Genomic DNA, 21,691 nt, shown 5'->3' with positions numbered 1-21,691 from the left:
CTGAAACCAACTACGGTGACCTGGTGGATGCTGGTGGGGCCACCTACTTGCAAGAGAAGGAGCAGGTTTGGGGGGAGATACTGATGTACATTTGAAACCTGTTGCATTTGAGAGGCCTGGGGGGACATCCGGGTGGCGAGCGGGGGCTACTCTTCATTGTGGTGCGCGGGCTTCTCGTTGCTCTGGCTTCTCTTGTTGCAGAGCACAGGCTCTAGGGTGCGTGGGCTTCAGTAGTTGTGTCTCGCCAGCTCAGTAGTTGTGGCTCGCAGGCTCTAGAGCGCAGGCTCAGTAGTTGTGGTTCACGGGCTCAGTTGCTCTGCGGCATGTGGGATCTTCCTGGACCAGGGCTCGAACCCGTGTCCCCTGCATTGGCAGGTGGATTCTTAACCACTGCACCACCAGGGAAGCCCCAGTCCCATCCTTGAAGACATAGATAGTGAGGTCAGCAGAGTCACCCAAACTTTGCCTTAGAAATGTCATTTGGGGGTGGGGTGGGGGGAGGAGCAGTTTTTAAAGTATATTTGCATAAAGCTGAGACCCATTTCACATATACCCAGGGTAGTGGCTGCTGCGAAGAACGGAGGGAGTACTCCTGAAAAGCAAATCAAACATTGGTGAAGTAAATTCCTGTGGCTCCCTCCGTGTTTTCCCTGTTGAGGGCATCCTGAGAGGCCATAAAGGGAGGTTGCTCACGGAAAGGAGAAGAGGGGACTCATGACAGGAGGGGGTGGTGGGCTCTGCTGGTGATTTTTGGAGAGCAGCAGTTTGAAATTCCAGGGGAGTGTCTGGGAAAAGACCCAGATTTGGTTTCTAGTCAGCTGGGGCCTCCCAAACAAACACAACAAAGTGTAAAGACTGGGTAGCTGCAAAAAGGACTTCTCCAGACAGGACTAAAAGAATTGAAGTTTCCAGTTGCAGATGGTTGGCACCCCCATTCCTCGGCCCTTTCACGTGCCTCTGCCCCTAGGGGACAGCCTGGCTGGGGCTACTTGCTCCTTCAAGGGTGAGCGGCAGCTACCAGTGCCCCAGACAGATGCCAACCATGGCATTCTGGGGACCAGTTAGCTAAATGCCTTAGGCAGATGTGGAGCTGGCCAGACGCTGGCTGGGTGGGGCTAGGACCTGTCTGGAATGAGGACAGGAAGTGCACTCTGCCGTTGCCCAGCCCGGAAGTGTTAAGTGCCCTCATCTGGAGAAAGCAGACATCCTTGGAGCAGTGAGTCCAGCCTCTCCAGGCTCCAGTACCCAGTTCCTTGGACCTGGAAGGCATCACACCTCCAAAAGGTACCTCAAAACACAGAGGGCTGGAGACAAGGATGAGGGCAATAGCAGAAGGCACCTCTGCACTCCTGACTCTTCCCTTGGTTCACTGTGCCCTCAGGCTTCCCTTCCCACCTCAAGGCCTTCGTTTCCCCATGTGTAACATCAAGGACCTGTTCATCGCATTTGTCTGGCGTATAGTAGGGCATCCATAAGTACTTGGTGAGCAGATAAGGGAGAGTGAAAGAGGGGAGGAAGGAGGACATTTCTTCATTTAACAAATGTTTATTGAGTACCTACTTTGTGCTTGGCCCTGTGTGAATTGCTGGGTGGGCAACAAAAGGCAGGCTCAGTCCCTGTCCTCGTGGAGCTCCTTTCTAGCAGGGAAGACATACATGACAGGTAATTCCAAGCACAGATGCTGAAGGAACAGATGAGGAGGGGGCAGGCAGGGAAAAGAGGACACTTGAGCTGAGATCTGAAGGATAAATAGTCCAGAGGTAAGGAGAAGCAGAAAAGCTGTTCAGGCCCACGAGAATGACATGTGCCAAAGCCCCAGGCAGAGGAGAGCACTTTCGAGGAACAGACAAGAGGCCTTTGTGGCTGCAGGGTGGGGGTGGGGAAGTGTTTTCAAGCTGGGCCTTACTTGTCCCTGTGCTCAGGAGTTTGGAGTTCACCCCGGAGGCAAGGGGAGCCCTTCACCGGGCTACAGAGATTGAAGGGGATTGTGTTTTCATAACCTGGTTGTGGTGTGGAGAATACCTTGTAGAGGGCCCTGAGGATGGGAGGGAAACCAGTTAGGAGGCTGGAGTGGGGAAAATAGTCTATGGATTCCTGCCCTCCTAAGAAGTTGAGTCTGTAGGACTTGGGGTCTGGCTGGACGTGTGAGTTAAGGGAGCAGGGGGAGTCGTGGAGAAAGCCCAGCCTCTGGCTTAGGGAACTGGGTGGCTGGAGGTGCCATTCCTGGGGTGGGGAAACAGGAGGAAGAGCCACTAGGGGCTGGGATAGAGCTGGGTTTTAAGATGCACTGAGTCTGAGGAGCCTGAAAAAGGGGCAGTGCCCAGTAGGCATCAACTGTGTCCATCTGGGCCCCAGACTAAGGACAGGAGGGTGAGGGGCACAGGTGTGTGGCTGAGGCCCAGAGAGGGAACTGAAGGCCTCTTCCCGTTGCTGGAGGCTTTCAGCCCTCTGCAGCACCTCCCCGTGGCCCGTGCAGAGAAGGGGTTAAGTCAGGGAGGGAAGGCGCCTGTAGAAAGCGGGAAAGGCAGGACTGGCAGCGTTGGCCCCAAGGAGCTGAAGCTGGCATAGAAGCCCTTCTGCCTGGGCCTGCTAGGCCCTCGCCACCGCCCACGCCGCTGCCTTCAACTTCACCTTCACCTTCTCTGCCCCCCCCCCTCCAGCTTCTTCCCTGCTCCCCAGGCGGGGCCTCCCAGCCTAATGCGTTCCAGGTGTAGCTGCGGCCCCCTCCCCCACCCCGGGGCACAGGGGAGGGGGCAGGGAAGGTGCTGGGCTCTTTCACTCTGCATCTCTTAGGGGCTCCAAGTCTCCAGATCTCCCCGACAGCTTCTGTCTCTGGAGAATTCCTTCAGGGATCTCAGTTTGGGCCCCATGTCCCTGTCAGGGGCAGGCAGTGGTGAGAGCCCCCCAGACCCAGCTCTGCCACTTTCTAGTTTCATGTGATCCTGAGCGAATCACCTCACCCCTCTGAGCCTCGGTTTTCTCATCTACAAAATGGGGTTAGCATCCCCACCTCCTAGGGTTGTTAGGATTAAATGCCACAGGTAGAGCAGAGCACTCGGCGTGGCACATTGTAGCCATGTTCAACAAGTGGCCCTGGTCTGCTCTTTTTGTCCCCTTTGCCTCTTTGGGCCTGCATCCCTCACTGTCTCTGTCTCCCTTCTGACTCGCCCCCGCCCATTTTTTCCTGTCTCCTTCTCTAGCTGTCCGATTTTCTGGGTCTCTGTAGTTTCCCTGTCTTCTTCCTCCTTGTTTTTGTCCCAGTCTCTCTGGGTCCTTTTCCGTCATGATCTTTCTGTGTTGCCAACTCTCAGTTTTGACCAGGCCTCGGTGGGGGGAGGGGAGTGGGGAGGGGGGATGGGTGGGTGTTGGGGGCTCTGGGGTCACACACAGCAGGGGTCAGAGGGGCCATCCCCTAGCGGCTTTGTCCTCAAGGGGAGGGAAATCACAGCCAGCGTGGCAGCCCCAGCACTGGGTAATTACTGCCCCCAGTGCTCCCAGCTGCAGCTCCACTCCCTTCCCTTCCTGTCCTCTGAAGTCCCCAGCCCCTCCCTGGGGGTGGAGCTACCACCCCCAGCCTTCTCTGGCCTCAGGTCCAGAGATGCTGGGAGGAGGTGGCCAGGCCCTCACAGCAATCAAGCAACTGGAAGAGAGATGGGCTGTCTGTGCTCCCATGTGGCTGTGGTGTGTGTGTGTGTGTGTGTGTGTGTGTGTGTGTGTACGTGCGCATGCGTGCACATGTGCCTGGCTGCCTAGCTGTCTTTGTCCCCATGGGTCTGTTTTGTGTATATCTTAATGTTCTTGTTTCTGTATATCCATGTGTATGTTTGAGTGCATGTCATTATATATCCATGTGTGTCTATGTGTGTCTTTGGGTCTGTATATGTTATGTGTTCCTGTGTTATGACACCTTGGCTCTGTCTAAGCCCCTGGGGCATTTCCAGATGTTTCTGCATGTGGGTCTCTGTATGTAGACTCTGTGTGTGTGTGTGTGTTTCTGTGCCAGTGCCTGCCTCTGCATGGCCCCTATGGGTCTGTATCTTGGTGGTAGTGGTTGGTGGAGAAGGAGGGTGCCTGCCTGTCTTTTGGCTTTTTCTGCCCCTTCCTCCTGTTCTTACAAACCCAAGACTCTGGTCACTGTGCCCTTCAAACACACTCTTCACCTCCCCACCCCTAGTATCCACACCTTTGCTCACTTTTCTTCCCTTGCCTGCAGGACTGTGTCCAGTCTATCTACACCTGAAAAAACACAACCTGGATGGGCGAACTCAAAAACCATTTCCTTTAGAAAGTTCTCTGACCTCCCCCCCGACCGCCCCCAATGTGATTTCTTTCGCAATTCAGCAAACATTGACCGAGGATGTGCTCTGTGACTCTGGACACAGACACACTTGGGATCCAGTCTCAGTTCAACCACTTCTAGCTGTGTATCCTCAGGCAAGTTATTTTGTTTCTCTGTGCCTCAGTTTCCTCATCTGTAAAATGGAGCTAATAGCATACAGGGTTGTTAGGAGGATGCCCTACAGGAAAGCATCAACAAAATGCCTGGTGCAGAGTAGGAGCTCAACAAACAGTTGAATCCTCATACCTTATATCCTCCACAAAAAACTGAACACCTTGAGTTCCAGAGAGTTCTAAAAGTTCTTGCAGTCTCCTGCTTTTTTCACCAGGCATCCTGCACAAGGCAGAAGACCAGACAGAACAAAAGGCAGATTCCAGTTCAGGGAACTGCTGACAAGTATTGCATGAGCCAGCTCCCTGAGGGTGCTCAGGCCCAGAAGAGACTGGGCCCTTCCAGGGGGTAGAGGAGGGACTCCAAAGCTGCTGCCCTAGGGCCAGAGCACATCAGATAGAGCAGGAGGTAAATGGCAGAGGTGGAAGGGACCTTAAGGACCATCTAACTCAGATATTGCAAACTGGTGGCCCACAAGTTTAATTTGACTCACAAGTTTCATTTGGCCTACTCACTGTTTTTAAAATTAGGGGATTTCACATAAAAGCCTGGATTTCTGATTCTCTTGAAATATTGGAAGACCTGAAAATGCAGGGCCCCCATTACTGCAAGGTGACAATTAGATAGAGGGGAGAAGCTGCCATCCCTACTTTAAGTGAGGCATGTGCTCTCCCGTTTACCCCCGTCTTCACCATCCCCTATTGCATTATATTGTCCCATTTTACAAAAAGGTCCTCACTTTACACAAGGGTCCACACTTCACAAAAACGTTCTTCACTTTACAGAGGAGCCTCATTTTACAAAAGAGTTCCTCCGTTTTACAGAACAGTCTTGCATTTTGTCAAAGAGTCCTTCATTTACAGACATCATCCATTTTACAAAAGGGTCTTTATAGAACTCTCCTCACTTTACAGAATGTCCCTCCACTTTGAAGAAAGCGCCTCCATATTGCAGAAACTTCTTCCCTTTGCAGAAGGAGCCTTCTTTTTAACAAAAAGACCTTCATTTTACAGAAAGTTTCTCCAGTTTTCAAGAGGGAACACTCTAGGAAGCTCCTTACTTGCCAGAATGGCTCCCACTTTCCAAAAATGCCTTCACTCTGCAAAAGGTGCCTCCATTTTTCTGCAGAGTCCTTATGTTCACAAGACCAGTCCACTTCAAGGAAGGGATCTTCGGGCTAGCCACAGGGTTCCTATAGACAGCTCCCCCTGCACTTCTCATACTTGACAAAGTTTTGTGTTTAAATTTTCAGAAAGAACATCTGCCAGGCCAAGCAAGTTTGGCTGCAAAGGTGGAGCAGGGCAGCTGGGCTGGACCTCACATTCAAGGGGCAGGTGGGAAGAGGTGGGGCAGCTACTCCACCTTTATCCTCTGCTTTTTTCTCAAGCTAAGGGACTCCCCTCCCCCCCCCCGCCCCCCCACAGAGCTGGCTGCCCAAAGGACACTTTCTTATTTGCTGTTCTTTCTTCTCCACTCCCTCTGCTCCCTTTCCCCACCCCACCCCACCCCCAGGAATTCAACTGTCCCAGGGGCCTACCTCTCAGCCTGGAGGCTGAGGGCTGCTGGGAGAACCATGCACTGGGGGTCAGCAGGCCTGAGTGCTAGGGCTGGCTTCTGCCCTATACTGCCAATAGCATGTCACCAGTTCCTCACAATGAGAAGCACACACATATGCTCCCCATTTTGCAGATGGGGAAATCGGGGTCCAGAGTTGTGAAGCGATTCCCCACGTCACCAGGGAGTTAATGGCTGAGGTCCAGTCTGGGGTCCTATTAGCTGTCTTGAGATTAAGCCAAGGCTAAAGCTGGGAGAAGGGAGAGGGGTTGCTGCTGGCCAGGGAGGGGGAGAGCTGGGAGCTGAAATTCTCGGAAAGAGGTAAGGGTCCAGTTCCAGTGGTAAAGTCATTGTCCTCAAATGCAGCTAGACGGTAGACCTACTCTGCCAGTAAGCCCAGAAGCACATGCTCAGGGCACCTGCCAAGCAGGGGCATGAAGCTACCAGAAACAATTTTTGGAATGAGTTTGCTATTTCACTAACAGTAAGTTGTCATGGGAAAATTCCAAACTCTGTTATACTTCTTGACACTTATTTTATGGTTTTGTTTGCTTTCTATATTTGAACTGAATTTGAATGGGGGATGGGGTACCATTGTCTTTTCTCTGCCATTCCGCCTCTAGTAGGAATCCCACCCTGATCTGAGAAGCTGCCAAGGAGAGTGGCGCTGGATTCTGTGTCCATCTCTGGCTGGGTTTGCACACGTTTCTCAGTGTGTTGATAGCTTTGTGTTGGGTTGCAGCCTGTGGCCTGTGGGTTTATGTATCTGTGTGCGTAGTTTTGTGTCTTTGTGGATGTGCGGTTCTGTTGGCTTTCAAGTTCAAGCCACATTGCTCTGCGGGTGGGGGAGCACTATGCTCTTTCCCTTCTTTGTGTCATGGACTCCTCAAAACCAGGGAGCTGTGATTATTATCCTATTTTCCACACAAGGAAACTGAGGCTCGGATAGATGGAGAGGCTTGCCCAGGGCCACACAGCTAGTAAGTGAGGGTGTTGGGATTTAACTGAGGTCTGTGTTACTCCTGAGCCAGATGTTCCTAGTGAAGGCTTCACAACACCTTAACCCATGCAGTCTGGTCATCGAGTGTGATCATGCCACCCTTCTTTGGAATGGTCAAGTACCACAGGTTTTTAATTATTGACTTTGTTTTTTTAATAAATAAGACCAGATTCAAGGTGATCCCTGAGATAATGTCACTGTCATAAGCATTCAGGTGCCCATTGCAGGGAAATTGGGTAGAGCCCACAGCTTGCCTGGTGCCACCTCGGAGGCCTGGCTCCACCTCATTCACTAGAATCCCTTCTTGACTAGGGCTTCTGGAGTTCACCCCCAAAAAAGTACAGTTAGATTTGAATTTCAGATGTACAACAAAAAAATTTTAGTATAGCATAATACATTTTTAGTATGCATGAGGCATGCTTATACTAAGAAATTATTCATTGCTTATCTGAAAGTCAGACATAACTGAGCATCCTGTATTTTATCTGGCCATGCTGTCCCTGGCCTCTCCCTCCCCTGAGCTTCCCCAGTCCCGACAGGCTGACCCCCTTGCACTTCCTGAGCCACACTTAGCTTTTCCTGAATGAGAGCTTCTTGTCTTTGAGATTGGGAGCTCCCTCAGGGTCAGGATCAAGATTGCCCTTCGGCCTGCTGAGGGGCCTGTCAGAGGGCGCACCCCACACCCACAGCAGAGCCAGGGCCACACCCAGGCATCCTGGGGTGCCCAGGGCGTGTTTCCCATCAGTGACAAGAGACGCCTGAGTATGGCTGTGTGTGCACACCCTGTGCCAAGCGTGTTGCATGTGGACGTGTGAGCAGCTTTGTGGTTCTCACCAGGTCTTTGCGGTTTTCTCTACCCCCCCCCCACCAGACCAGGGATCAAACCCGTGCCCCCTGCATTGGAAGCATTTGGTGGTGTGACTTTCGTGGTGGGGGAGGGGGATGCCCTTTGTGGCCTCTGTTCTAATGCCAGTGGTCAAGGGGGCAGTGCTGGTGGAAGACCTTGTCAGGTGTGTGGGTGTGAGTGTGGATGTGCGTGCATGTGTAAGAGAGAATGTTGTGGATTATCAACCATAAAAAATGGGCTGGAGGACTTCCCTGGTGGTCCAGTGGTTAAGACTCCACACTTCCACTGCCGGGGGCGCAGGTTCCATCCCTGGTCGGGGAACTAAGATCCCACATGCGGAGCAGCTTGGCCAAAAAAATTAAATTAAATGTAAAAAAAATGGACTGGAGAAAATCAGTGCAGGACTTAAGGGGGGTGGGGATGGAATGGGGAAGTGGGAAGGGCTGTGATATCTAGGGGAGGGGAAGGACCTCCCTTCGGAGCTCCCTGAGGGCAGAGATAGGATTTTCAACTACCCCAGCACAGAATCTACCAGGCTCAGAGCAGAGCTCAGAAGTATTGGGGTGACTAAACTAAGCTGAGGGAAGCCAGGGAGTTCAGCAGGGTCTTGAGGGGCCATAGAGAACTAGCTGGGAAGCTTCTATTTTCCCGATGGGCAATGGGGAGTCATGGAACGTTCTTGCGCAGATAAGTGGCATGACCTGAGCTGGAGGTCCATCTAGCCACCCGAAGGGAGCAAGACCTGGGGCCAAGGGGGCCACTAAGGGGAAACGTAGGAGGAAACAGGGAAATGTAGGCAGAGGGACAGGGAGGGGGAGCACTGCAATAGGAGAGAGATGGATCTTGAATCTTCTTCCCTCAGTGGAGCCCTGCCTGGTTCTTGGCCAGGCCTAGGCTCCTGAACTGAAGCCCTGTTGTCATAATCTGTGGGCAGGCTTGGGGGTGTTGCTCTTACTAGCCGCACTAGCTCATGACTTTCGGAAGCACTGACACGCACCTCTGCCCCTCTAGATTCCCCTCTTTCTGAGCTTCCTCTTGGAGAGCAGGGTTAAGAAGTCCAGTCTCAGATCAGTCTGCTACAAGTCTGTCACTGACTTGCTGTGTGACCTCGGGCAAGTCACTGCCCCTCTCGCTGCCTTCATCTCTTCATTAGAAACTGGGCTGACAGTCCCTGCCCCTCTCAACTGGGAATCCAGGGTGTCCCCGAATATTTGAATCCCGTTCTGCATGGCTGCCTGCAAGGAGGCAGAGAGAAAGGAGGGGCAGGCCCATCTGTGCACTCCCAGGTGAGGTGGGTGAGGAGGGAGCAGAGAGTGGGCCAGAGCAAGGCCACAGAGGGTGGCATGGTCACCCTATCCCTGGGACAAGCAGTGGAGAGAGGGAGAGGCCCCAACTAGGGGCCCCACTGCCCTGTACCGACTGGGTGGGAGGGCTTGCCCAGGGAGGCCTGCCTGCTTTGAGGTGTGGAGACAGGGCCAGGTGGGCGCCTCCAGACCCAAGGAGGCAGACAAGGGGCACCTGGGACCCTGGCACCTATGTGTGTAACCCTGAGAGGGGTCTCTGCATGGTGGGGTGCCTCGCTTTGCTCTCTGGATCTCTGGTCCTTTCAGCTGCTCTCTGTGTCTCTCACTTTCTCTAGCCATATTGTCTCTCGAACTATGTCTCTGCATGTGCCGCCCTCCAGGTGATTCATCCCCCTCAACCCCACGCCCAGGGGGAGGGCAGGGCAGGAGCAGGCCAGGATGTGCTGAGCAGGGCAGGGTAAGCAGCCCAGCTGAGCTGAGAGGAGCACCTTCTCCCTCCCAGCCAGGGCCCTGCCTGCTCAAGTGGGAAAGGAAGTAAGGAAACTGCACCCAAAGCCAGGTACAGAGTGGGGGTGGGGGCCTCAGCCTGTGGCCTGGGGCACCTTGTTCCTTCAGGGCTGGGAGGGGACCATGGCCTGAGGCCCCTGGGGCCTTTGCGACTGGATTGTGGCCTGGATGGAGTCAGAGACCCTGGGAAGCTGCTGGAACCCTGTGGGTTGGGCTGCTCCCTTCCCTCCTGGACTGGGAGAGCTAAAATTCCCTGCTGCTCTTTCTGCCTGTGACCCGGTAGGGTATCTTTGTGTTGTAGCTGTATGTTTTTGCAACAGAGGCCGCATGTGAAACCATGACTATTTAGACCAGGAGGCAAGTGTCATGTGGGTGTGTATACCTGAGCCCCTAAGACCCAGGGACTCCATGGACATGTTTGTTTCATGAGTATGACATAGTAAATTATGCCATGTGTCTGTGATTGTGTGTCTGTGTTTCTGGGTACACGGTGGCATGTGACTTTGTGCTGTTTTGCCACTGTGCAAGGTTGTGTCTGACATGGTATAATGACCCTGTGTGGCTATAGTCTTGTCACTGTGTGAACCGTTCGCAGGTGTGTGAACCTGCAACACCATATCCTGGTGTGTATGACACCCTGTGGCCCTGCAGTTGTGAGGTACAGCATAAATGGCACTGTATATCTTTGTGACTCAGTGGAACCATATTTGAAGAGTATATAAGTGGGTATATGATGGTAAGTGGTTGGGTGATTGTTGTATGGGGCTGTGTGTGAAATTGTATATTTGCCACCGTGTGACTTGCATCTTTGTGACTGTGCATGGCCACGTTTGCCGGTGCATGTGATACCGTGAGGCTGTGTGATAACATGTGAAGTTGTGACTGTGGGTCTTTGTGACTATGTGTGACCAGGCTTTCAGAAGCGTGGTGGCACGTGATTGGATGTTTGAATTTGTGTGGCCCCAAAGTTAAGTGAAACAGTGTAAATAACCCCATGTGTCTCTGTGACTGAGTGGGCCCACTTGTGACTGGTCATGTATGAGACTGTGTGACACAGATTAACAGACTCTCTGTGGCTGTGAGAGGCCACGTGAGAGTCTGTGGCACAGCAAAACTGGCACCATATGTGGGTGGGAGCTCTGGGGGCTCTTGGCTGCCACTCACCCTCTCGTCCTCACACCTGTTTGCCTGCATCCTTCCCTACAACAGCTTTTCATGGCTCCCTTCTGCCCACAGGATGGTCACCCAGCTCCTCAGACTGCCATCCAGGGCTTGCCCTCTCTACTCTACTCTTCCCCCTCCCCTTCTTCTCTATCATCTGAGACCCACCACAGCTCCCTGCCCATCGAGGCCACACTCCTTCCCTTAGGACATGCCATCCCTTGGTGGGGGGGTGTCCCTCATACCTCCCAGACTGAATCTTCTCTCCCCAGTGTGACCATCATCTCCCCCAGGCCCAAAGACAAAGGTAGGTAAGGAGTCCACAGTGAAAGAAGAGGGACAGTGCAAAAAGGCCTCCCTTTTCTGAATTTTTTTGCCTGTTTAAAGCTGTTCCTGTGACCTGAACTCTGGCTGCTGGCTGTGTGTTTGTGTGTGTAGGTGTGGAAATAGAGGATAGTACAGATTAGTGAGAAGCTGGCATTTTAAGAAGCAAAACTTTTGTTCATGAAATATAATTTCATCATTTTCAGCTATATAGAACCGTAGAAAAGGAAGTCCAGATATCCTCAGGACCTTAAGAAAAAAGGTGAAGAATGGTTTAGGCTCAGCATCTCACTGTGGCTAAATAAACAAGAGTGCAAGCATGTACACAAACCATAGGCTGCTCGTGCTCACCCCCAGCCTGGTTAAACTGCCTAATAATAATGCCTGCTGACATACAAGAAATCAATGTACTAATCACAAAGAACTCTTGTCTGTTACTGAAAACAGCCAGCCACAACCCTGGGCCTGGCTCCCCGTCTGACGGCTGGGGTGAAGGCTTCCCAGAAAGGCAGTGTGGCCAGGAAAGGGGCTCAGGAAAACCCGATACCACAGGTACCTGCTAAGACATACAACTTCCCAGTCTCCTTTGGGGTAATCAGTTGCTTCACACCCAGTTTCTCCCTTTCTGCAGGGCTGCACCAGGGAAACCGTATCCTGGTTAAAAGTTTGTCCCTTGACCCTGGCCAGAGCCTTGAGCCTCATCCAGAAGGTCCCCAGCGACTTCGCTCAGACCCAGGTCCCCCCACTGAAACCCCCAGCCAGCGTCCTTCACCACTGAAGCGGGCACCGGGCCCAAAGCCACAGGGTAAGTGGGTCCAGAGAGGGGCAGAGGAATGGCCCGTGAGAGGGGACAGAGGAGGGGAAAGGTTGGCCAGTGGGAGAGGAGAGGGCTTGTTAGAAGGACAGGAAGCACTGTGGTCTAGGGGCAAAGGGCTGTGACCTGGGGCTAACATGTGCATACTGGCATCTCACCTCAGGCCTGCTCTGTGCCTACCTCAGGCAAAGGTACAGACTGGGGGTTTGTGGAGGGGCCTGTGGTCTGGCTATGACAGCCAACTCCAAACTCAGCCCATTGGGATCTCCCCTCTTTTTCCCATCCATCTCTCTAGTCCCCCCAAAGCCCAGCTACCTGCAGATGCCCCGGATGCCCCCACCACCTGAGCCCATCCCACCCCCACCATCACGCCCACTGCCTGCAGACCCCCGAGTAGCCAAGGGCCTGGCCTCCAGGGCAGAGGCCAGCCTCAGTTCTGCAGCAGTATCCTCACTGATTGAGAAATTTGAAAGGTGAGTCTGGTCCCCGGGGGACCCTGTGGGGGTAGGGTGGGCCTGGGATAGAAAGGACAGTTGTAAGACAGGCCTCTCAGTCAAGCTCATACCCTGCCTTCATGTGTGTCCACCACCCACCTCAGAGAGCCTGTGATTGTCGCCTCGGATAGGCCAGCCCCTGGCCCCAGCCCAGGTCCCGCAGAGCCAGCCATGTTGCCACAGCCACCCCTGCAGCCACCAGTGCCCCAGCTCCCCGAGGGCGAGGCCTCCCGCTGCCTGTTCCTGCTGGCTCCCGGGCCCCGGGACGGCGAGAAGGTGCCCAATCGGGACAGCGGTATTGACAGCATCAGCTCACCATCCAACAGCGAGGAGACCTGCTTCATCAGTGATGATGGGCCCCCCAGCCACAGCCTCTGCCCCGGGCTCCCTGCCCTGGCCAGTGTCCCTGTTGCTTTGGCTGACCCCCACCGACCCAGCTCCCAGGAGGTTGATAGTGACCTGGAGGAGGAGGATGACGAGGAGGAGGATGAGAAGGACAGAGAAATCCCAGTGCCCCCGATGGAGAGACAAGAGTCTGTGGAGGTACTGACCCAGGTTCACCGAGAGGCAGGACTGTGTGGAGAAATCAGGAGCCTGGCTTTTCCACTTGATTCTTCCCCCAGCTCAGTATTTCTTGAAACAGGGCATTGTTTCCACTTGGAATGTTTGGCTTCCCTGGTCTCCTGGTACTAAATATCAGTAGCAGACCTGTACGCTGTCCCCCCATCACTGTAAATACAAAATGACCATGCACAATTCCAAATGCCCACTAGGAAAATTGTTCTACCCTCATCCAAGAACCACTAGCTGGACCTCAGTTTTTCCATCTTGAAGATGGGCATCATGGTTGGGGATCTTTAAAGTCCTGTTCCAACTGGAAAATCCCCAGATTCAGTAGCTATGTGACATTGGGCAAGTCTCTGCTGCCCCACCACAGCCTCAGTTTCCTTATTTGTAAAATGGAAAGTCTCACATCCAGAGAGAATTCCAGACAGCTGGCCTCCGGAGGGCCACAAGAGCTTAGAGCCCCCTAGGAACCTGAGGCTGTGGGACAAAGGCTCTCGGCAGCAGGAATCCCTTTCTGTGCCCCAGCAGCCTAACACTGCTTCCAAAGGCATCCTTGCACTTAATTAGGTCGCAGCCAGAATACCTGCTCTGCCAGAACCCGGCTCAAATGTGGGGGCCGAGGTCTGGGACTCAGCAAATATGTGTCCAGTGAACAGGCAAGTGGGCCAACAGGCAATGAGTTTTATACATTTTTATACTTTTGGGTTTTCCTTACACCCCAGGTACTCAGCAAGCCTTTGCTGACAGTGAACTGAGTGGGTGAATAAATAACATTTATAGTCTACTTAATCTGTAGTCTAATATGTCTTATATATATTAAATCATTTTGTTGTCTCAATTACAAATGGACTTAGGTCCTATTATTATCTGTATATGTAGATGAAGAGACTTAAATACAGAGCATTTATACAACTTACGCAGGCTAGTAAATGTCAGAGCTAGGATTTGAACCCAGGAAGTCTGACTTTCCAGCCCACACCTTAACCACTACACTATGCTGAGTGAATAGAGGGAGCAGATGGCTGGGAATGAGTGACCGAATGAGGAGTGCACGGCCTCAGAATTGAGGGGTGACCTTTACGAAACACGGGGGAGTTAGGGGTGAAGCTGTGGGGCTTATGGGTTCAGGGGTGGGAGGTAGGGTTATCTCGGGGTGGCATTAGGCTTAGAGTAGCATTTACACTATCTGAGAATTCTGGGGGTTTGGTGAAGATTAGGGTACAGGATGATGGACCACCAGTTGCCTCTTCTCTCTCCAGTTGACTGTGCAGCAGAAGGTGTTCCACATTGCCAATGAGCTCCTGCAAACCGAGAAAGCCTATGTTTCCAGGCTCCACCTCCTGGATCAGGTGAATGGTCCCTCAGGGGTGCCCGGGCACCAGGACCTGGTAGGTGGGTGCCAAGGAGGAAGTGATAGGACCTGAGCCCAACCCTACCATTGAGGCCAGAATCTAGAGTTTGGTAAGGCTCCCCTCTGACCTTGACCCCCATCCTATCCCTGAAGCCAACTCTGATTCATGACCCCAAGCTTGATCTTTGTATCAACCCTCATTCCTAAACCTGGGTAGGTATACCAGCCCTGACTGCAACTCTGACCCAGATCCTGAATTAACCCCTGGCTGTGAACCACACTCTGAACCTCATTCTAACCCTGGACCTATTCCTGACCCCCAAACCCACTAGAATCCCTAAGGGTAGGAATTTTTGTCTGCTTTGTTCACTGCCTGGCACACAGTAGACACTCAAAAATATTTGTTAAATGAATGGATCTAATTCCAAACTTCTCTCTGACCCTGACCCTGATCCTGAGTTCTCATTGTTCCAATGCCTACCTTCAGATCCTAACCTTGACAACCTGAAATCCAACCCCACATTATAAGCCTAACTCCATTCCTTCACTCCTCAGTCTCAAGATCAGTGCTGATCCCAAAACTCCACAGAGCTGCCCACAAACACTGCCCTCACCTGCCAGTTGCCCCTTCCCCAGCCAAGCCCCAGGCCCCACTGGGCTGATCTCTCCTGCCCTGCCCCATAGGTGTTCTGCGCCCGGCTGCTGGAAGAAGCTCGGAACCGCAGTTCCTTCCCGGCTGACGTCGTCCATGGCATCTTCTCTAACATCTGCTCCATCTATTGCTTCCACCAGCAGTTCCTGCTGCCTGAGCTAGAGAAGCGCATGGAGGAATGGTGAGGGGCCCCAGACCTAAGCTGCCGCCTTCCTGTCCACTTGCCTGCCGAGCCCAGGCCAGATGTGTGCACGAGAGTTCGTTCCTGCCTGCCCTCTCCCCTCACCACCTTTCACAGAAAGAATCAGGCCTAAGCTCTGCTTTCTAGGCCCTCCCAATCTATAATGAAAGACAGATCAGGACTCAGAAAATTACAACAGAATTATAGCAAAGCTCTAAAGAGTATGAGGTTAAGAGCCAAATTGGCTGGGGTCAAATTCCAGTTCTGCCTCTTGCTAGCTTTATGATGTTAAGTGAGTTTCTTAAATTACTCTGCTTCAGTTTCCTCAGCTGTGAAATGAGGGTAATAGTAATAGCCTACCTTGTAGGGTTATTTTAAGGATTAAATGAGTTGATACATGTAGAGAGCTTAAAACAGTACCTGGTATGTAATAAGTGCTAAATGAATGTGAGCTATTGTTTTTTTTGTTGTTGTGTTTGTTTGTTTTTGTTTGTTTTTATCAGTGCTATGATAGAGCTGAGAATGGGAGGCTGTGGGAATCCAGATAAAGGGACCAAAACTAGCCTGGGGGTTAAAGAAGGATTCAGGGAGGAGGTGAGATCTGAGCTGAGTCCTGAGATAGAAGGGCAAGGTTCATAGGCAGTCTCCTGGCTTCCAAGCTCTCCTCTTCCAATTCATCCTTTAGCGTCTATACCACCTGCCATAATGGTTTTTCTGAACAACAGTCAGACCATGTCACTTCCTGATTAAATCATCTCCATGCTCCCCACACCCACAGGATAAAGCGTGGCTGTGTGACCACAGACGGCTGGCATGAAGTCACTTCCTACATCTCCCCAACTACTATGACCCCTGAGGGCTGAACCAGGGCTGGTTCTTGTGTCTCCCCCAGCAGACTGTGACCAATGAAGGCTGGGACCAGGTTTGGTCCTCTGTGTCCTCCAGTAGACTGTGACTCCTGAGAAGTGCAACCAGGCCTGGTTACTTTGCCCTCCCCTACCTGACAGTGACCCTCTCAGGGCTCAGCTAAGTGTGACTCATTTGTGTCCCCAGAATCACCCAGCACAAGGCTGGGCACAGAATCAAAAAGCAGTGTATGAAGTGGCCCTTGCAGTAAGGTCAGAGCGGGTATTCCAGGATGTGTCATCCCTTGTGCTCAAGGCAGGGCAGAGTTGGGGTGGGTGGCAGCCCAGGCCGTGGTCTCAGGTCAAACTGAGCCTTTTGGCCTACTTTGTGTATAGTATATAAGCAGCATTTCCAAAGGAGCAGACTGGCTGAGAGGTAGATTTCCAGGACTGAGATAAGACCGGCCTACAGGGTGGGGGCATTGTGGGGGACAAGAATCAGCAGGACCACATCAGCCCCTGGTTCCCCCTAGGGACCGCTACCCACGCATTGGAGACATCCTGCAGAAGCTGGCACCCTTCCTCAAGATGTACGGCGAGTATGTGAAGAACTTTGACCGGGCCGTGGAGCTGGTCAACACCTGGACAGAGCGCTCTACCCAGTTTAAAGTGATCATCCATGAGGTGCAGGTAAGCAGTGAAGCTGGATGGGGCCGACTGGGGTGGACAGGTCTGCAGGGACCCAGTCAGGGGTCTTTGGCCAGACCTGAACCCTCCTGCTTCTGCCTGTCACAGAAGGAGGAAGCCTGTGGCAACCTGACCTTGCAGCACCACATGCTGGAGCCCGTGCAGCGCATCCCCCGTTATGAGCTGCTTCTCAAGGACTATCTGTTAAAGCTGCCCCATGGCTCCCCGGACAGCAAGGATGCCCAAAGTGAGTGCACACAACCGGACCCTGCCCCCCCACCCCAAGACTTAACTCACAGGGTCAGCCTTCCATTGCCACGTAATTGAGATCTCAGAATAGGACCTCCAAACTGAAAGGCCCACCTTGAGGGTCTTGAATGAGACCCCAGGATGAACCTCCAGGTTGAGATCTCTACCTGAGCACCCAGACAGAACATTCAGGAGTCCCCCCAGTCTGAAGTTCCCAACTGGAACTCCAGAGTTTGAGGGGCATACCCAGAAAGATCCCCTAAAGGGAGCCATCTGTTTCCTAGGTTGAGACCCCAAGGCTGACCCCTTGACTTGTCCTCAAACGAAGTTGTCCCAAGTCCAAAATGAAACTGAGTCTAAACCCCCAGGGACTGAGCCACCAGGCTAAGAGCCCAGACTGACCCTCTCAGGCCAAGTCCTCTTTACTGAATCTCCACAGCTGAGCTCCCCAGAAAGAGGCTTGTCTCATCAAGCCCCTGACTTTTCATCCTCCACATTAGAGCTTCACTCCGTATCCACCAGCCACTACCCAGAATGACCCTCCCAAAAGAACCCCCATGTCTGATCAGAACCCCACAGAATCACCTCTCCAGAACTGAGCACCTCAGACTGGACTCCATATTTTCTGCCTCCCAGATTTGGATCTCTAGGCTGAGATACCACCTCCTTAGACAAGTACTCACACATTGAACCACTAGAAAAGTGTTTCATTCTGATTCCTTCAGTATGAGACCCACTCCTCAGGGTCACACCCCAAAGAGTGCTGCCCAGAGTCTCCCCAACTTTCTCTCCCCAGACTGTTACTTCCATTCATTCCTTCATTAATATAACAGCTATTTACTGAGCACCTTGGTGTTCTGTGCATTGTCCTAGGCACAGGGGACATGGAGGTGAACAAGACAGACAAGGTCCTTGATCTCAGGGAGTGTGTATTCTACTCGGGGAGATAGACAGTAGACAAAAGTCATAAATACACTGGAGAACATTAGATAGGTGCTATGTGTGATTCAGAGAATAAGAGGGTAATGTGACAGTGACTGGGGGGTCAACTTTAGATTGGGTGGCCTCTCAGAATAGAGGATATTTGAGTCAAATCTGAATAAGAAGAAGGGAGCCACATGCTGAGTAGGGAGGAGCACGTTCCAGGCAGAGGCAACAGCAGGTGCAGAGTTCCTAAGGGGGGGGGGGTGGGGGAGGGGGTGGCAGCTTGCATATCTCTGGACCAACAAGAGGACCAGTGTGACCTGAGCATGACCAGTGATGGTAGAATGGTGGAAGAAACAGGGCTGGAGACAGGAGCAAGACTTTGAAGGCCAAGATGAGGAGATGGATTTTATTCTGAGTGCAGTGGGTAGCCATGGCAAGGTTTTGATTAGGATCACTTGAGGAGCTAGAAAGGGAGCCGAGAGACCAGTTAGAAGCCTTTTGCAATAATCTAAGTGGGAAAGGTTGGCTTGATGAGAATGGTAGCAGTGGAAGTAGTGAGAAATGGTTGGATTCAGAATATATTATATTTGAAAGTAGCACTGAAAGAACTAGGGTGAATGGGTGTGGGGCTTGGGAGAAAGAGTCAAGAATGACTTGCATGCATATTTTTGGCTGGTGGTGATGGTTCCTGAGATGAGTTTAGGACTTTGATTTGGAGTTAGATGAGCCTGGAATCCCAGAGAGAGAGATTTGGATGTCACTAGCACAGGGATAGTATGCAAAGCCATGAGGCTGGCCATAGTCACCAAGGGACTGAGTGTAAATGGAGAAGAAAAGGGGGCCAAGGACAAAGTTGAGGGAGGTGGAATCAGCAAAGGAGACTTAGAAGGAATAGCCCTAAAGGTAGGAGGAAAACCAAGAAAATGTGGGGTCCTGGAAGCCACAAGGGTCGGGAGCAGACAGTTGTGTCCACTGCTGTGTCCGCTTCCTAAACTGAGCCCCTTCCACCCCACCAGATGGGGCACTTTGCTACCAAGCCTGGACTTCTAGAAAGAGCTAGAACACTAGAAAATTTGATAGCTGAACTCTACAAACAGACCTCCGCAGACTAAGTGCCTTAGTCCTTTCCCCGAATGAGAATCCCCACTGAGGTATCAGGATGAACTATAAAACCTAAACCTCTAGAAAAAGCCTTCCAGACTGACTACCTGGGATGAGCCCCATAGACTGACATCTCCAACCTGAGCCCTTAGGCTGAACCCAGTTTGAGGTCCCAGTTATAGATCCCCCACACTGGTTTTCCCAAACTAACATCCCCAGACTGAGTTTCCAAAATGCTCTCCCCACCCGGGGCGCTGAGAGTGGGTTCCCAGTCACAGCCCTCGGCCTGAGGTCCCAGAGGGAGATTCCCCCAAAAGAGCTTCCCAGTCTCATCTCCTTAGCCACCATTTTATAGACAGGTATTGCCAAACTGAGCACCCTAGATTACCCGCCCCCCCATTTACTGTCGCTCAGACTGAGACTTCTAGCTTGACCCCAAAAGAATGACTCTCCAGATGATGATGATACCTACCTCATAGAATTGTTTTGAGGATAAATGAGATGATCCAGGTGAAGCTATTAGCACAGTACCTGGCACATGGTAAAGACTCAATAAATGTTAGTTGTTTTTATTACTGAATACCCTGACTGATGCCCTCCATACTGAATGCCCCTAAAATCAGCCCCCAGATTGAGTTCACCTAACTTAGGTTCCTGTTTTATACCAATCTCAGCCCTATCTGAGTCCCTAGAATGAACTTCAGAGCTTGAGCTTGGCCAGCTGAGCTCCCCACACTGAGCCCAAAGCTGAACCCCCCAGAAAGAACCTCCCAGTACAGTTTTCTGAGCTGCTCAGAATGAAAATCTCTGAATGAGAGCCAGCCTGAGATGTGCTCACTAAGCTCCCCAGCCCAAGATCTTAAGCTGACCTCCCTATTTTTTTTTACCGCTCAAGACTAAAATCCCCAGGTAGAGCCCCAGAAAGTACCTCCAGGTCTGAGCCCCCACTGAATCCTGGTTCCCCAGACTGACTCCCCCACTTTCTACTTCCCAGACTGAACTCTGGAGCCTGGACCCTAGACTCCCCAAACCAGGCCAGCTGGAACTCCTGGCCTGAGCAGCCTACCCTGAGCCCAAGACTGAACTCAAACCAAGATCCCAGACTGCCAAGCCCAGACCAGGCCCACCAGAGCTTCCAGACCAAGCTCCTACACAAAGCTCCCCAAAGCGCACTCCCTAGCCTGAACCCCCAAATGAAATCCTGGACTGAAATCCCCACACTGAATCCCCAGACAGAGCCTACACACACTGGACCCCTGGAAATGCCAGTCTGTACCTCACACCAATACACTTTGATAGCAAAGCGGTCTGAGCCCAGCGGCCTCCACAGGCCTGAACTTATATGCCCACAGCTTGCCAGAGTCTTCTTCCTGTCCCCTTCCCTGGGCACTGCCTGCCTCCACGACCCAGCATGCCCCTTGCCCTGGGGTGGGGGAGATGCAGAATGTGTGGGAGAAAGGGCAGCTCTGATGTCAGCTCTGCTGCCTCCCAGGCAGATAGCCTAGGGCCGGCACCTCTTCTCTCTGAGTCTCAATTTCCTCATTGGACAAACAGGGCACATAGGGTTGTTGTGACAATTGAATGATGGCATGCAAAGCATCTGTTCAGGAGCCCAGGAGAGGATGGTGGGACCTTGGCCCCATCCTAGGGAGCTCCTAGTCTGCTGAGGGATGCAGATATATAAATACACAATGAATACGTAGTATGACTGGTGGGACAGAGGGGAGCAAAGGGGAAGGTGGAAACCCAGACAGTATCCTAATCCAGCCTGGGAACTCAGGGCAGGCTTATCGGAGGAAGTGAGCTGAATTCAGAAGACTGAGTTGGCCAGGTGAAGGAAGACAGGACATGTTTAGAGAGGTACAAGTGGAGAAAGCTGGAGAGGTCAACAGAAGCCAGATCACCAAGGGCCTTGAATGCCAGGCTAAAGGACTGGGTCTTTACCCTGCAGGCAGAGGGAAACCACTGACAGATTTGAACAGAGGAGTGACAGCAAGCTGTGTGTGAGAATGCTCCCTCTGGCAGCTAGGATGGAAAAGGGCTGGGAGCTTGGAGACTGGCACCTGAAAGGCCTGAACTGGGTTAGGGGCCACAGATCTTGAGCACCAAGACTTGGTCATGGAGGTCATTTTCCATGGTCATTTTCCTTGGTCATTTTCCCCTAGGAAAATAACACTTGGTTTGCCAACCATGTGGACCCTCTTCAGAAGCACCTGTGCTCCTCCATTACAGGCATATTTTCTGAGTGGGAAAATACAGCACCGTGCAGACAAGAGAGGGGTGCAGTGCAGCTGGGCCTCAAGCATGGGCAAGATTTGTTAGTGTGTGGAGATGCATAGGGACTTATTTCGTTTTTTTTCTGATACCTGGTCACAATAGGAAATATGGAAATACAGGAAAGCTGAAAGAGGCAGGGAAGAAAATCACCTATGATACGAGACTCCAGAGAATAAGCGTGAGGAACATTTTGACATATTTTCTTCCTGGTGTTTTTTATACACGTATATTTGTGAAATTGAGATCATTCGGTATATAGAAGTTTGTATCCTTTCCTTTTCTTAAAATATCCTGAGCATTTCACAGATTATGAAAAACCCTACAAAAGCATCATTTGCAAAGGTTGTTTAGTATTGCATTATATGAATGCACATTTATTTAACTGGGTTGTTTCTGGTT

The 21,691-nt window shown here is 52.0% G+C and overlaps 1 protein-coding gene across 2 annotated transcripts in view; it reads left to right on the top strand.

Annotated features, from left to right (window-relative positions):
* The window catches only part of FGD1 (FYVE, RhoGEF and PH domain containing 1), a 36,119-nt gene that overhangs the window by 4,709 nt on the left and 9,719 nt on the right, over positions 1-21,691 (top strand). For both annotated transcript variants that reach the window (XM_059911985.1, XM_059911986.1), the window contains exons 2-8: positions 11,779-11,952; positions 12,257-12,434; positions 12,560-12,998; positions 14,282-14,371; positions 15,058-15,206; positions 16,585-16,741; positions 16,847-16,985. In XM_059911985.1, the coding sequence (XP_059767968.1) occupies positions 11,779-11,952; positions 12,257-12,434; positions 12,560-12,998; positions 14,282-14,371; positions 15,058-15,206; positions 16,585-16,741; positions 16,847-16,985 (1,326 nt within the window). The remainder of the gene's footprint in view (positions 1-11,778; positions 11,953-12,256; positions 12,435-12,559; positions 12,999-14,281; positions 14,372-15,057; positions 15,207-16,584; positions 16,742-16,846; positions 16,986-21,691) is intronic.

Source organism: Balaenoptera ricei, chromosome X (assembly GCF_028023285.1).
Source record: "Balaenoptera ricei isolate mBalRic1 chromosome X, mBalRic1.hap2, whole genome shotgun sequence".
In the NCBI taxonomy this organism is placed as follows: Eukaryota; Metazoa; Chordata; class Mammalia; order Artiodactyla; family Balaenopteridae; genus Balaenoptera; species Balaenoptera ricei.
This window is presented reverse-complemented; position numbering and strand designations above follow the sequence as displayed.